We start from the raw sequence: 16910 nt of genomic DNA on the forward strand, positions 1-16910 counted from the left end.
TAACTAAAAGTGTATCTATTTTTTTATTTCAACCAAACAATAAATTAAAAGGAATTTCCTCGGTTAGTTGCCCAAGCCAGAGGGAAGAGGTTTACAAAATAAACTTCAAAGATAAGATAATGCGAAGCACGAACAAAGACAATCCGCCTTCGAATTTGTCGCATGTGGGATCCAAGAGATGGAGAATAGTGGGATAGACTCCAGCAAATTAAACTCATCAAACAAGTTGGAGAAGGATGGTCAATATTCAGGGGAATGCACCAAAGTGAGTAACTCAGCATGTATCCGCTCCATGGCTCACAACAACGCTTCTAACTCTGAATGCAAGGGGAGGGGCTCCGTCTTAGACACTTGGCCCACAACAACAAGGTTCGCTCCTCACCAATGCAACACCACCAGCCCAATCCTGAATACACATTGGTTGCTTTCCAAGAACCATCAATCTGATAACAAGGTGAAGAAACCTAGACATCCGAGGACGGAGATGGAGCCGAGATGACTGTCGTAAAAGAGAGCGCCTCTTTCCAGGCTAGCTTATCGCCCAAAGCCTGAGCAATTATATCATTCGTCTCGATTTCTAAACCTTGAAAAACTTTTTTATTTATGGTCTTCCAGATTGCCCATAAAATTTATGGTCATTGATGAAGTTTATCAGGATCATCGATCATCCTGTTGAGAGACATCCCTCTAGAAAAGAAAATACAAATTCGAGTACACCGACTCATATGGAAAACCCTCTGATTAGACCGGAGTCAGTGATAAATCCTAAACTTCACACGAGTGAGGGCATTCAAAAAAAATATGATTAATAGTATCAACCGCAAAGCCGCACCTTTAACACCAAATATCACATTAGACACCTCAGTGTATCTATTTACTTTTATAGATAGTTTTTACTTATTAAAAATATTTACTTTATATTCTTTGTTAAATTTAATTTTATTTTAAAAACTCTAAATCCGTCTGATGGGCGGATCCTAATCTAGTGTCTTAAATATAAATAGTTATTAGTATCTTTTTGTTTGTTTGACATCTATCTTTTTGTTATGCAATGAATTTTTCTACTAGTAAATTACTTATCTTTTATCAAAATTACATATTGTATGAAATAGATTTTTTTAGTTATTTTAAGACCGAGGCCACATTGTTAAAATTTGCCATAAGTCTCTAAGTCCGTAGGCATGCAAATCAAACGGCTGTGGGAACTAACTACGTTTCCTTGGTATCCTTAACTGCGAGATTTACAAATTCAAATAGAGAAAGACGTTTCATGCACTCTGAATATATCCTCCATGTGAAATGCTCAGCGGAGACATTTTATTTAGATGGGTCCTTTTCTCATCTTTCTATCGTCCAAAATCCAAATGGTTAAATATCATACATTTTCGTCAAAACAACTTAATTCATAGCAGGAATAGGGGAATCGGTTGATTTTCCGAAAGAACAATTAATAAATTATCCCCTATATAATAAAACGGAAGTACACAACATTATTTTGTAGACAATCACATAAATTATATTTTATATAATTAAAACTTAATCTATAACCTACTACACAACATTACTTTTAAAAACAATCACATAAATTATATTTTATATAAAAATTACAATATAAATAAAATTAATTTCAACTCTTGTTCTAGCACGGATCTTAATCTAGTTATATGATATTTATAGTAACTTATCGGCTACGGAGAAGAATAATACTCTAAACCATCAAAATTGTCCACATCCCATTCTGGTGCCTTCAAGTAATCTATTCTAGCCTTAGGCTCCTCCTCTAATTTGGCTCTCCCATCATCAACGCCTTCTTCTTCTTCATCGCTCTCTTCCTCCTCCTCCTCCTCCTCCTCCTCGAACTCGGCCTTACGCTTTCTCGCGTCACTCTTGAACTCCACCGATGAATGGTCCAAATTCGTCGCTTCCATGGAATCTTCTATCGTCGTCTCGACTCCGCATTGATTGAGAATCATGTTGATCGAGTAAATCCCTAGATCCCTCTCTGCTCCCAGCCAATTGCGAATGTGAAATTCCCAAAATCTTTTTTCAAGAAAACAAAACAAAAATGTTCCCAAAGTTTAGGGAATTTATATTAGAGATCCTTTATATAGATATAGTTTTCCTCAACAAAATATGAACATTAATTTTTAATCCCAAATAATGTTAATTTTCCAAATTTATAGTAATGTTGGTTGTACATTTATTTTTCTTTCTTAATTAAGATTAAAAATATTTTTAATTCTAAACAAGTAATTTACAACACCAAAACGAAAGAATTCGACTTACCTCAACACCTTACAAAAATCAAACCAATTGAAGTGCACATCTGCACTCGTTAAAACATGTATTTTTATCAAACTATAAATTAAATTGGTTTTTAACAATTTTGTTAATAGTTGATATATCAAATATTAACTTCTAAATGATAACCTAAATATACATAATCTCACTATAAATACAATGGTTTCCTAACCATTGAAATATCTCACACTAAAATTTAACAAGCAACCTCTCCTCTTTTGACGACAAACCAAAATAAAGAAAAACTCATCCTCTTACAAAACTACTATCCAATATTGCGATGTGTTTATCCTCTTACAAAACTACTATCCGATATTGCGGAGTGTCTATTTTCTTACAAAACTACTATCCAACATTGCAGTGTGTCTGTTTTCGTGAAAAGCTACATTTTACAAACTTCTTACTCTATTAGGATTTCCAATTTACTGTATAACCCCAAATATACAAATAAATACTATATAAACAAAGAACATAAGTCAAAATAAAAAACTATATTACAAAAATACAAATTACAAAAAAAGTAACTAACAACATATATAATCTCGTGCTGTAGCACAAGGTATCACCTAGTTACTATTTCAAAATCGATACAAACACAAACAAAAAATACAAAAACAAAAAGTTAAAATTGAACAAGACACAAATCACATCCAATCCAAGCACTCACTCATGGGCCTAACAAAACTAAAATTACAGCTAATTTCAAAAAAGAATCGATTAATTAATTTGAGAATCAAAGGAACACAACACATTATAATTTTTAAAAATAGCACTCCAATTAATAGTTACGTTGAACGAAATCAACAGGGGAGAACCAATTACCCCCTAGGGATGCAAGGCAAAGACGAAATCACCCAAACACGCGAAAAAACTTGAAGTATTCTGCATCGACATAATGGATGATTGAAAACATAGTAGGAGCATCAAAATATGAGCTTCAAACCTCCTATTGTCCTGTAGATCGAAAGATTGGTTATCTACTATCCGTTCAAGAGGAGATCTACGACAAAGAAGAAGACACCCAGTTACAAGACAAGTGCTACTTTCAAACAAGACTAATCCATGACCCAATAGACCACCACAATTTAAGGGTTACTGGGAATATGGGGATGTAACACAAAATTAACACAATAAAATCCCAAATCTAAGTAATTTTTTTTTAAAAAATGTATGACTCACTAACTATGTAACACAATCACTAAAGCATTCAAAAACAATCCAACAAAAAGCATGACGAAAAAATAAAATTAGCACCAATTACAACTAGAGCCACACATCAACTTATACTATACAATCTAAACTTCTCAAATAAAAATAAAACTAAAACACAACCAATTTTGTAAACAAACACAACGGGATAAAAAAAATTAGAAAACAAAAAGTTCACTAGATTATACATAATGCAAAAACCAAAAAAGAACCACAAAATCAAAAATAAATAACAAAAAATACAAACCAATGAACCACAAAACCAGACGCAAAGAGAAATTTACATAACCAATAAATAATTTACAAAAAAATCCAAAACACATCCTAATTAAACTCCCGCACGTAGCGCATGCTAGTCTGTTTATAAAAACTTTTATACTTTTTAACAACTCTAACCAAAAATTAAAGCAAACATGACTAGATATCTGTTTTTAAAATTTACTATTCCAGAAAGAAAATATTAAAATTTACTCATATTTTCTGCAAAACCCCTTATTCTAAAATCTAAACCATATTTACAACACCAAAACGAAAGAATTCGACTTACCTCAACATCTTACAAAAATCAAACCAATTGAAGTGCACATCTGCACTCTCGATTCGTCACTCGATTATGGCGACTTGATAAGTAAATGTCATTTGTCTTGGAATATAGTTCCGCCCCTCACCCTCGTTTCACCATGTCTTTATCGTCCATCAAGCCTACTTCAGTTTCTGTTTCACTATTCGTTCAACATCTTGAGATTTATGAGGTTTTAGAATTTCATGACTTGAGAAACACGATTTTTATATTTCATGACTTGAGAAACACGATTTTTAAACAAAAAAGTTTGTTTTTTTTTTTGTGTTTAAAACTAACGCTTAGTCGTTTTTTGTTTCAATTAAAACAAACTAAGTAAAAAAAGGCAGATTGAATATGCAAATTCTAAAATAGCTCGTTGTTTGGTTCAGTAAATAGGCTGATGGAAAGCTTCCAACGTATCATACGGTTTGCATTTGGTTAAGTCGAACAAAAAAATGCCGGAAATTGAACCCACAGATTCAAACAATATAGTTTACATTGTACATTTTCCTATAGAATCATCTCTTGTCTAAAGATGAGAATATAAAATCTTCAGATTCAACCACACATTATGACATACATATACCTAATCACGTTTGAGCATGGACACAGCAAATCTGAACTGGCTAAGAGCAACCCCTACCTTAAACAAGTTTGGTTTCAAGGCTTTGGTGTAGTGGACGACGGTCTACAGAGGACGGGATGCCTCTTTCTGTCCAAAGTAACCATACACTTAGCTTGATACTCCACAAGAGGTCCATCCGGCTTCTCCCTAGCCATAAACGTAATGTATGACTTGGATCTTGCTCCTCCGCGATAATTACCTCTCACAACTTCAACGAACTCCACATTACACACCTAGACCCACATACAAAAAAAAATAACAATCATAAGGCTTAGCTACCCATCTAAAAACGGTGAATGACAGACATATTAAAACAAACCCACAAGAAGAGAAAAGGAACTAGCCTTGTCTTGGTTGTCTTGGTTGTGTTTTTGGAGACAGACATGTACCATCTCTTCCCAGTACTCACGAAAGGTTTTGCCCCAAAGTGCATTCCGGTCCAAACTTGTAGTAGAGATGTTTTTGTAGAAATATCTTAGCCTACGCTCTGGATCCATGTAAAATCCCTACATTGTACTATAAATCAAAATCACACCATCTCAATTTCATATATAACTCATAATTCAAAAGAAACAAGATGGGTACCTTGCTGTCGATCAGCTGGCGTTTAACGATGTTGTAGTTCTCTAAAGCCTCCAGCTCGTCAGATGAAAGCTGCTCATCAGAGGCGGGATCCGAAGATGAATAATACTCTAAACCATCGAAGCTGTCCACATCCCATTCGGGCGCCTTTAGGATATCATTATCAGCTCTAGTATCACGACGCTCCTCAATTTTGACTTTCCCATCACTGCGTCCTTCTTCAATCCTCGAGTCTCCTTCTCTCTTCGTCGTCTCGAGTACGCAGGGTTTGAGAACTATGGTGATGGTGATCGATCGAGCAAACCCTAGAAAACTCACAAGTTGAATTTGGGAAAGTGAAAACTAAAAATATCTTCGATGAGGACTAAAATCGATGATATAAAAACAAAATTAGGCCTTCAGTTTTACCATCAGGCCAGAAAAGTGTGTTATATTTACCCAACTGCCATTCCAATTTTATTTTATTTTTTAATTATGAACGATTTCAATTCCTACTAACGAGTGCAATTTCAAACTTTTGGTGAAGTTCGTCTGGACAATCAACAGGATTACATTGGGTGGCATGGGACAAACTCGGCAATGATAAGAGTGAGGGTGGTTTGGGTTTTCGGTGTTTGGATGATTTCAATACTGCTCTACTTGCCAAGCAGCTTTGGCGGTTGATTTCAGTCCCGGACTCGCTTTTTGCACGTGTGTTTAAAGGCCGATATTATAGGCATTCTGATCCTTTGGATCCAATTAAATCTTATTCGCCATCCTATGGGTGGCGTAGTATTATTTCTGCTCGCTCTCTGGTTAATAAAGGACTTATTAAACGGGTAGGTTCTGGTGCTTCCATTTCTGTATGGAATGATCTGTGGATACCTGCTCAATCCCCGAGACCAGCATTGAGCACAGGGTTGCCAGTTGATCCTTTGCTCTCCGTTCAAAATCTTATCGACAGGAACTCTAATTCCTGGGACATGGCCCAACTTACGGCTACTTTTGTACCGGAAGATGTTGCCATTATTTCCGCCATACCATTTCGCCAACCGGACAAACCGGATTCGCTAGGGTGGCATTTTACTAAGTCAGGTAAATATTCGGTGAAGTCTGGGTATCACACGTTACGGTCCCAGCCCCCGATTACGGTTGTGCCAAAGGTCCTTGGGCCGGACTTTGTTCCACTTCAGGCCTTTGTGTGGAAAATCCGGTGTCCCCCAAAACTACGCCACTTCATGTGGCAAGTGCTTTCGGGATGTGTTGCGGTTACAGCTAACTTACGGAAACGTGGTTTGAGCTGTGATCCGGTGTGTGGTCTTTGTGGTTATGAGGAGGAGACTATAAATCATACCCTCTTTGAGTGTGCACCAGCAAGACAAGTTTGGGCTTTGTCACAGTTTCCGACAGCCCCTGGCTTTTTTCCTTCTGCTTCTGTTTTGACCAATATGGACTTTCTCTTTTGGAGATTCAAGGATGTCCCCTCACAGGAAGATTTTCCTTGGATCTTATGGTACATTTGGAAAGCACGAAATGATAAATTATTTAGCAACCTAGATTCGGATCCGCGAGCAATTTTGCGTTTGGCAGGGGACAAGGCTAAAGACTGGTTCCTGGCTCAGACGGAGGCCACTGGGTCCTCATTGGATCCCACAACTGTGGGTGGAACTCATGGGTATGGAGGTTCTGGGATTCCTAGACCTTTGTCCAGTTATCATTGTTATGTGGATGGCTCATGGAAGGAGACAGATCGATTTGCTGGTAGAGGATGGTTTTGTGTTTCACCTAGGGGAGACGCGCCTACCATGGGAGCAGCTAATATGCGTCGCATCCTTTCACCTCTTCATGCTGAGTTAGAAGCTCTTATCTGGGCAATGCGCTGTATGATCGGGGCGGACAATCAATTTGTTGTTTTTCTTACCGACTGCTCTGACTTGGTGAAGATGGTGTCTTCGCCTTCTGAGTGGCCAGCTTTCACGCCGTATCTGGAGGATATTCAGGCGGATAAGGAGGAATTCATATCTTTTTCCTTAGTCTACGTTCTTCGCTCTGAGAATGGTAAAGCGGATAATTTAGCGCGACGTGTTCGTTCAGCTCCGCACCAAGTTACCTTTGTTAATAATTTACCTTCACATTGGTTTGTTTGAACCAATCTTGTATGCTGTTNAAAAAAAAAAAAAAAAAAAGAACGATTTCAATTCCTCTTTTAATATTTTTTTAAAAATTATATAATTCAAACTCACATTCACATTTGCATTAACATTCACTTACGAATATAAAAAAAAAATTAGGAGGAAGATTAAAACATAAAAGCATAAAAACATAAAAACAATTCAATCTATTATGATTGTTTGCGCAATAGATTACTCATTCATCTCTTAATAGTTTGATTTTTGTGATGACTTATTTTGGTTTTATTAGTTTCGGCTTCACAGTCTAGTTTTGATCAATCCAACTCCAGTCTAGTTTTGTATCTGCCTTCCACAATGATACTAGAAGTTCAAAACAATCCCGCTTTTATTTTTCTAATATCTGATGCGAATATTTACGACCTTCTCTTCAAGCGTCACAACACATTCCATAGCAATGTCAACTTGTTCTTCAAACTTCTCCACATACAAAAGATACTTTCATACTTGTGTAAAACCCCTTATAAATATCTTATAAAACATTATTAATATTTTAATCGAGTCTATGAATAAAAGTTAACATTCAGAAATCCTTTATAAATCTTTAAAGGTTGAATGATATATATATATATTTTTTAAATGAATACACAACACATTTTAAAAACTTCTATAAAAATGTGTGTATAGAAATTTAGTAAAAATGTGTGTATTACAAATTTTATTCAATTAAATTCATTTAAATCACATTTTAAAGTTTTCAATAAAAATGTGCTTATATAAATTAAAAATGTGTGTATTAGAAAGTAAAGTATGATTAAATTTAGATCAAATGAGGAAAGAAATTTAGTAGATTTTAATTATATTATTAGTTTTCAGTGTATTTTTTTTTTTGAAAAATTCTTGGGTTCACCCTTAGGGGTGAATAACTCTCATTCACCCACTCTTAATTAACCAATAAGAATACAACAATATGTCATGTCATATCATATTATAAAATAAATCAAAATTAAAATAAAAAGACAAAACAAATTATGTAAATTTTTTATTAAGGAAATTATGTCGGTTTGGTTTATAAAAGAATTGTTAGGATTTAGATTTTATAATTAAACAAAATTATATGTTGGTTTGGGTTTACAAAAGAGTGGTTAGAGTTTAGATTTTACAATGAAATGAAACTATATGTTGGTTTGAGTTTACAAAAGAATGTTTAGGGTTTAGATTTTACAATTAAACAAAATTATATGTCGGTCTGAGTTTATAAAAGAGTGTTTAGGGTTTAGATTTAATAATTAAACAAAATTATATGTCGGTTTGGGTTTAGATTTTACAATTAAACAAAATTATATGTTGGTTTGGGTTTATAAAAAATGGTTAGGGTTTAGATGTGATAATTAAAAACTGTAATATAATATTAGAATTAAAAAATTTAAATTAATTAAGCCACATAATTTGTTTCCTTAATTAAAATTGGTTTCCTTTATTTAAAGACTAGCATTTGGTCCGCGCTACGCGCGGGAGTTAGATTAGGGTGTTTTTTGGTTATTTTGGTATAATCTTTATTGGTTATGTCAATTTCTCCTTGCATCTAGTTTTGTTGTTCATTTGTTTTCTTTTGTTGTTTTGTTGATTAAATTTTTTTCCTCTAGGTTTTTGCAGCAAGTATAATGTAGTAAACTGTTTATTTTTTTAGAAATTTGAATATTCTTAGGTTTTTTTTTGTAATTAATAATGAGAAGTTAAGATTGTATAGTAAAAGTTGTTGTCTAGCTGTAGTAGTTAGTTGTGCTTTATTCAAATTATTTGTCATGTTCTGGTTGGATTGTTATTTACCTTTTTATATGTGGTTGTAGTATGTGAAAAAACCTGCAACATAAAAAAAACTGCAGCTTTTAACTGACTCGCTTTATATAAATTATAACAACTCGCTTCTTATATTATTTTATATACATCCCAATGTTTTTAAAATAATTTTCTAATGAAATCTTGTGCTGCATGATCATTAGGGTGTATCTCATTCTTCGCTCCTCAATGAAGCATTGCTTTGTTTGCTCAAACCGTCTGTGTTCTTCAGCAAGGTAAAGAACCATATTCTCATTCCTATTGTTTCAAGACAGAAGAGTTAACTTCTTTGGTTTACAAATGTACTTTTGTTGTCAATATGTCATTTGTTTTTTTTTATAGATTTTGGATGCGATGGTTTCTCTAACTCGATCATAGACGTTGCAGCTACTAACGCCACCGCTTCGAGTGGTTTCGAATTCACCGATTCCACCACCTCTCATCTCACGTGGTTTGGGTCCACCGTAACCACAACCAACACTGGATCCGGTGTTGATGTCACCGTCTCCGTCACCACCGCTTGTTCTTTTATCTTCTTCTCTTGCTCGGCTTTCGCTTGCATGTTCTTCACCGTCTCAAACATCTCATCAACTATTTTCTTCATCTCATCAATAGTGTTCTTTTGTATCTTCATCTCACAATCTGATACCAAATTGTTATAAACCTCTTTTATTGCTTGTGAATGAAGAATAGAAAGCTTAGCTCCCTCTTAATAATAAACAACGTTTATGATGAACATATCTCACCCTCAAAGCGTAGAGGATACATTCTACTAACAACTTTTATAGAAAAAAACAAAAAAAGACAACATTTGGTATCACCCCCTAATCCAACACAAACAAAGAGAATACTGTGCAATATTGTTTGAGAAAGATTTTACAAGATTTTATGAGAGATTTTACAAGATTAAGAAAAACAAATCAGCAAGATTTTAAAAAACTTTCTAAACAATCACCTAGAATCCTTCATTTTATACTTTCCATAATTTTAGTTTAAGTCATTAAAATTCTCTTAAAATCCCAAACCAATACCCCCTACTTGTCCTCAATATCAACGTCTAACCCCCTTTTATTCTTTCTTCGCCGTAGGGAAAACACATATCGATATGTTCCAGGCAAGATCAAGGTCAGGTTACAAAAATTTGATGAATAAATAATAGGATGACCGAGAGTTGGGACTTGAGCAAGAATATCAAATTCCTTTCCTGCATAGCGACAAGATGAGCAGCACTCTGATTCTGCTGTTAAGCATCTTGATAGCACTATGGATTCCAGTAAGATGAGCAGCCATTGCAATACATCGAGGAATCAACCTAAAACTCCATGCAATAAAAAGTCAAGATAACACTAAATATGCAGGGTTACAATGATTGCTTACATTGAGTTGCTGCTGAGCAGCCATCAGATGGCTTAAGATGAGCAACATGATCAACCGATATCCTTCAGCTTCAACTGTCTGCACGAATTTACAACCACCGCTATATTATCAAAAGTCCACTCTCGTATCACATCGATGAAATAAAAATCAAGTGGCTTAAACTCATACATCAATCGTATAGCTTGTATGCAGGAAAATCGACTGAGGAATCCCATCAATGACATGGAACTCTAGTTTTGGAGACAATCAATGATTATCATAGTCAATAAGATGATAATCTCTAAAACAAATAAGACAATCAATGATGGAAAAAAAAAACCAATTTACCGCTTTCGTAAATAGTCACTGGAAGATCCTTCTGTGAGTGATTGATAGCCGGATTTAGAAGAACATAAACAGGGGATTCATTAATGTCCATCAGCTGTAGATGACAAAAACCTCACACAATCAGTACTACAACAATAGAGAACCATATCAGAATAAAACAATGAAACTGCAACTCACAGCTCTGTGGATAAGCATATCAGATTCCGTAGCATCGCTTCCCGTAGAGTACCGTCCCAATATGTAGAACTTAGGGAACACCTTCTTATCTAAAATCCCCATAGACGTACAAATTATAACCAAAGCGAGAACGATATAAAGAGAGAGAGAGAGAGAGTGTATGTGAGAAAAACTTACAGAGTTCTTGCTTCTTCTCAAGGAAGGGTCTATTGAGAGTATCAGTAGTAGGATCAAACAAAAGCTCGAAAATGTTGAAGATCTCAACCATACGGCCGATCTGGAGACCGATCACGCATCCATAAACCCTAGGGTTTTGCAGTAACATCGCGTCGGCGTTGCTGGAGCCATTACCGGTTGCGCAAGAAGCGGCGGAAGGGTTAAGCTGATCGGATATGTTGAGCATCACCAGAGGATGCAGCTTGAACGTGAGAGCACTCAACGAAGAAGGGCAGGCCAGTGACGAAGCATTCTTCCGACGATGTGTTGGCGAAGAAGGCCAGCTTTGAGATTTGCGAATGACAGTGGAATCCATGTTAGTCAAGAGAAATTTCAGAGACAAAGAAAATTATAAGAAGGATGAAATTGGAGAAGATGACATTATATAGAACTTAAACTTACGCCAATTGAAGAAAGAATAGTGGGTCTTGAATTGAAAGAGGGAGCATTGAACGCTTGAATTACCGTTAAACAGGAAGACGTTACTATGGAGATGGAAGACAGAGAAGACAGTGAAAGGTTGTGGAAGAGTGCCCAACATTAATTTCAAATCTATCCATTAGGTGAACCGGGATGAAAGAGTGAAGACGCTTCAGGTCGCACAAGGGAGAACGGCAGAGTAGAGTCTCGTGGAGAGGGGTTTTATTTCGCCGGGAGTTGTTGGAATGGAGTTTCATGGACTTTTAAAGAGATATGGGCCAAACAAATAGGAACTGGTAATGTCGAAAATTTGGTCCGATTAAACAGAGTGAGTGCTGACATGGCAGCACCAGGAATGAGAAAAAGTTAACTTATATATATAGATGGTGAATAAGAGACGTTCATCCCTGTCGGTAAATTCAAGAATTGTTTCTTTCTTTTTTGGGGTCAAATAATGTCAAAGTTATGACTAAAATATTACAGTATCAATTTGGTGGGTGTATTACAGTAAAACATTGAAAAAGACAACTTTGTGTCACCTATCGCATATTCTCTCAACTAATGCAATAAACTAACATGTAGCGTTGGACCACGAGAAGATCGTAATCTTGAAAGATGGAGAAGAATCAATGTGATAATGATCGAACGGCTCTGATCTTTCTCGGAACAGGCTGCTCCGGTGCAGTTCCCGATTTCAGATGCTTACTCCAGCCATCGGATCCTCCTTGCCATGTCTGTTCTCAATCCCTCTCTTTACTTCCTCACCTAAACCCTAACTACAGGTAAATTTTGACATCACATTCTCTTTGGATTTTTGATCTTTTAAGCTGTGGAGATCGTGAAATTTAGAATCTTGTTTCTTTCCGTAAAAGACCCTTTTGAAATTGGGATTTGTGACTGAAAACAGAGAGAACTCTGTTTCGGAATTTACGTTTTAACCCTTTGTAGGTGGATAATGTAGAATCCGATTTCTAGTGTTCTTCTTGGGGGACATTCTTTAATCCAATCTTGAATTTTGATTTTTGGCAGATGCAACACATCGCTCTTGATTGACTATTGCTGCGAGGAAGAAGATGGTAGACACTATTACATAATTATTGATGTTGGGAAGAGTTTTAGAGAGCAAGTCCTTCGTTGGTTCACCTTCTATAAGATTCCCCGAATCCATTCTGTTAAGCCCTTTTATTTGCTATCATCTTCTTGAATTCTTGCAGTCTGAATTGAATTTCTATGCTGATTAATGAATTGTATGGTTTGTGTAGATAGTTCTAACTCATGAGCACGCAGATGCTGTTCATGGTTTAGATGATATTCGATCTCTTCAACCTCGCGGTTCAATTATTGACTCTGATCCACTTCCTGTGTTTCTATCTGAATTTACAATGGAAAGGTAACAATCTGTTTTCCCATCTTCGATTTTGTGGTCTCTATCTCAATTAGCATTTCTTTTAAGGCAGCAACATTGTGCATTTTCTTGCAGTATTGCTACAAGGTTTCCTTATTTGGTTGATAAGAAAGTTAAAGAAGTACCTAGAAGAGTTTCACAGCTTGACTGGAAAATCATTGAAGAGAATTGTGAAAAACCATTCACTGCCTCAGGCGTATCTTTCACGCCTCTTCCGGTTAGACTTTTTATGACTTTTGAGTAGATAAAACCAGTCTTGATTATTCTTTTGAGACCTTGAAGACTCAACAATGTTTTGCTAATTAGGTGATGCATGGAGAGGACTACATTGCTTTAGGTTTCCTTTTCGGTGATAAAAGTAAAGTGGCTTATATATCAGATGTATCACGCATTCCACCGAGTACCGAGTATGGTAAGAGGTCATTATGGTTCCGCCTTAATCATTATCACCATGTATTTCACTTCTACTAAGAGAAAGATTTGATCTTCTAATGAATATTTGACTATGCAGCTATTTCTAAAGCCGGGGCTGGACAGTTAGATCTTCTTATCTTGGATACAAATGTACCTCGCAAGGTTAAGTTCATTATGTAACTTTCTTTTACCGCTATTCGTTCATGAAATTTTGTTGTTGCTGACCATCATCTCGTTGATAATAGAGAGGACTAAATCCTACACACATCTGTTTTCCTGAGGTTTGTTTCAATGTTTTTCACTTTTTCTTCATTTTTCAAACAATGTTTCATTACTCTGAACATTTTTGAAAGTAAGTTTCATTATTCCTCTGTTCTTTAGGCTCTTGAGATCTTAAAGAGGCTCTGTCCAAAGAGAGCGCTATTAACCGGTATGACACATGATTTTGATCACCATGAATACAATGAGATACTTGCGGAATGGTCTCTAAGGTACGCAATGAAACATATGTTATAACATCTCTATGTATTAACATCGTTAAATGCTGAAAGACTATGTTGATTTCTAGGGAAGGAATCCAAGTGCAGCTTGCTCACGATGGATTAAGGGTTCCAATAGAGCTATGAGCAAATTGCTAAATCCAAATTTAAGTAAAGGAGAGGCATAACTCAGAATTCTTGTTACCTAGCACGAATCCAAGTGACAAAACTTCCAAAATTATATGATTAGAATCTATATATTGATACATAAATGGAATCTCTGTTTGTTTACTTCTTCTGTGAATGATTTGAAATCTTTAAACCAAGCCCTTGAAACAACTTTTCTAAATCTGAAATCTCATCCTCAATATTCACATCATCTTCTCTTGTGATCTTCTCATGCAACTTGTTTAGTCTCTGAGTCCCAACATTCATTCCTTCCCCATAATCTCTAAGGGCTCGTCTCATTGATCCATTCTCTTCTTGAACATCTTTGTATTTCCTTTTCAAAGATCGGTATCCGTCAATAGATTTGAGAAGCTGATCAGACAACTCTTTGTTTCTTCCCTGAAGAGACACATCGTTGCATCCTTGACCATCATCATCTTCTTTCTTCTCATTACTATGCTCTGCCGCGCAATTCTGCACTTTCTTGAGCAGTTTATCATTTTGAGCCCTAAGATCACTTATTAGCTCCTCCATTTCGTTCCGTTCGTGAGCTTTCCTCGCAAGCTCCAAAGCCATTATCTCTTTCTCTTTCCCTAGACTTGAACACATCATTTGAAGACTCTTTCTTGCAGCCATACTCGCGCTTAGCTCTTTTCTCAGCTTCTGAACATCGTCAGGATCGTTCTGTGGCGGCTTCATCGGATTCTTGTTTGGATCATGAGTCGGTTTTAGCTCTGTGTTGCATCGTCTAAGCTCTTTTTTCCCGGATGATGATGATGATTGTTGTTGAGCTTTCTGGATTCGTGTCTTTAGATCCTCGAGAATAGTCATCATCGTTTTGACTCTCTGTACCTTCCAGTCATCGTGCTGCCTTGAGGTTGCTTCGTTGTGATCTTGAACGAGTTTCAGCAGTAGCTTCACGTTTGTAGTGATCCCTTAAATACAGAAGCAATAACACGTTTAACAAAATTTCTTGCCATGCAAGCCACAAGATTGTTATCTTTGTTAACAACGTAGATAGAAAATCTGAATGGAAAATGATTATTTCGATGAATATGATAGGATTTACCTTCTAAACCAGAATCTTCATGAGATGGGTGCTCTCTGGTTCTTGTTGGTGATGATGTAATAGATCCAGAATCAGAAGGAACTAAATCCGGCGCAGAAAATGCTCGGAGACGGCTCATGTTTTCCGGTTTTAAAAACGTCGTTTAGAGGGAATCAATCAGCCAAAAGAAAAAATGATGAACAAAGGGAAGATGTTGTGAATTTGGACAATAACAGAAAGAGTTATGGTTGTTGTGTTTTTGCAACTTCCCCTGTTTTGTGAGGCGTAATTAGTGGACAATCATTTTGGCTTAGGCTTTTCTTTTCAACTAAATTTGTCTGTCTTACCTCATTTCACGCTCTATTTTCTTTTCTTTTTTTTCTATTTAAAATAATTTAACATTGAACGTTAACCATGTAAATAATGTGTGCTGCCAAAAGAAACACAAAATTATGGTCCTATGCACGATTCATATAATTAGAACATTAGGCTTATAGTTATGTACGGGTTATTCCGGCAGTGTATGATCGTGAAAGTTATGGGTCGTCACATCTCAGTGGAAGCGATGAATCGAAGGCTCAAGGAGTTGTGGAAACCGAGGGGTGGGATGTCGGTGTTGGATCTACCGAGACAGTTCTTCGTGGTGCGGTTTGATGTGGAGGAGGATTACTTGAGGGCAGTGTACAGGTGGTCCATGGCGTGTATTTGGTAGTATTCTAATGGTTAAAACGTGGTCACCGGACTTTGATCCCGTAAGAGACGAGATTAGAACTAGGCCAGTGTGGGTCAGGATCGCAAATCTGCCGGTGAACTTCTATCATAAGACTATTTTGATGGGGATCGCAGGAGGGTTAGGTAAACCGATCAAGGTGGACTTGACATCTTTGAGAGTGGAACGAGCAAGGTTTGCTCGTGTGTGTGTGGAAGTAGACTTAAAGCGGCAATTAAAAGGGACACTAATGGTGAACGGGGAGAGGTATTACGTTTCCTATGAAGGTCTATCATAATTGACTTTTGTTTTTGAGAAGTTGTTTTGTTTTAAGCCCACTTGTTTGCAATATTCTATTATTAAAAGTCCGGTGTACCGGAATATTGAGAACGAGAGCGAGAGAGCAAATCGGAGAAATAACACATCTTTATTAGCCTCAAATATAGTTTGTTACAAAGCTTAAACCATTAGCTTAAATACCGATTCTTAATCTGCAATATTAAACCATGCTTAGTTAACCAATGTTAACCAAAGAGGCAAAGATAAACGGAACCAAGCTTGGTTCTATGAACATAATAGATTTTTTTGGTAGATGTTTAGTTGTTTACTAATCCAAACGAATCCGAGTTGTCAATTAAGATACCATTTGATCATACCAGTGTACTCAATTTTATTTTCTTATACGCGCGTGTGAAGTCTGTTTAGCTGGTCTCTTGACAATACATGATCCGTCTCTTCGGTTTTTGTGACGCTTTTGAAAACGATTTGACTTTATTTATGGGCCAGGCCAAATATCTTTTTCGATTATTGAGCCTGAGCGTTTAATAATACTATGAGGACTTTAATTGTAGATTTGCGAAGGAGCCGAAAGGTCTGGAACTAGTATTTAAACTGATCACTTGACGACGTTTTAGATACTCAGAAAATGGCCTCTTCGCATACAA

The 16910-nt window shown here is 36.2% G+C and overlaps 3 protein-coding genes and 1 pseudogene across 3 annotated transcripts; 1 reads left to right on the top strand and 3 right to left on the bottom strand.

Annotated features, from left to right (window-relative positions):
* On the bottom strand, nucleotides 4529–6167 carry LOC104747532. Its single transcript, XM_010469181.1, has 4 exons — nucleotides 6144–6167; nucleotides 5283–5621; nucleotides 5042–5203; nucleotides 4529–4930 (listed from the first exon to the last, which is right to left on the bottom strand). The coding sequence occupies exons 1-4, from the start codon at nucleotides 6165–6167 to the stop codon at nucleotides 4733–4735; spliced, it is 723 nt and encodes a 240-aa protein (XP_010467483.1). The 3' UTR covers nucleotides 4529–4732.
* On the bottom strand, nucleotides 9666–11639 carry LOC104747541 (annotated as a pseudogene).
* LOC104715549 (putative hydrolase C777.06c) lies at nucleotides 12259–14332 on the top strand. The gene is made up of 9 exons (XM_010432945.2): nucleotides 12259–12525; nucleotides 12773–12914; nucleotides 13006–13133; nucleotides 13224–13365; nucleotides 13455–13560; nucleotides 13660–13724; nucleotides 13808–13843; nucleotides 13944–14053; nucleotides 14131–14332. Exons 1-9 carry the CDS (start codon nucleotides 12359–12361, stop codon nucleotides 14186–14188), a joined length of 954 nt encoding a protein of 317 aa, XP_010431247.1. The 5' UTR covers nucleotides 12259–12358; the 3' UTR covers nucleotides 14189–14332.
* Nucleotides 14307–15530, bottom strand: LOC104715541. The gene is made up of 2 exons (XM_010432938.2): nucleotides 15279–15530; nucleotides 14307–15144 (listed from the first exon to the last, which is right to left on the bottom strand). The coding sequence occupies exons 1-2, from the start codon at nucleotides 15394–15396 to the stop codon at nucleotides 14330–14332; spliced, it is 933 nt and encodes a 310-aa protein (XP_010431240.1). The 5' UTR covers nucleotides 15397–15530; the 3' UTR covers nucleotides 14307–14329.

This window comes from Camelina sativa, chromosome 2 (genome assembly GCF_000633955.1).
Source record: "Camelina sativa cultivar DH55 chromosome 2, Cs, whole genome shotgun sequence".
Classification (NCBI taxonomy): domain Eukaryota; kingdom Viridiplantae; phylum Streptophyta; class Magnoliopsida; order Brassicales; family Brassicaceae; genus Camelina; species Camelina sativa.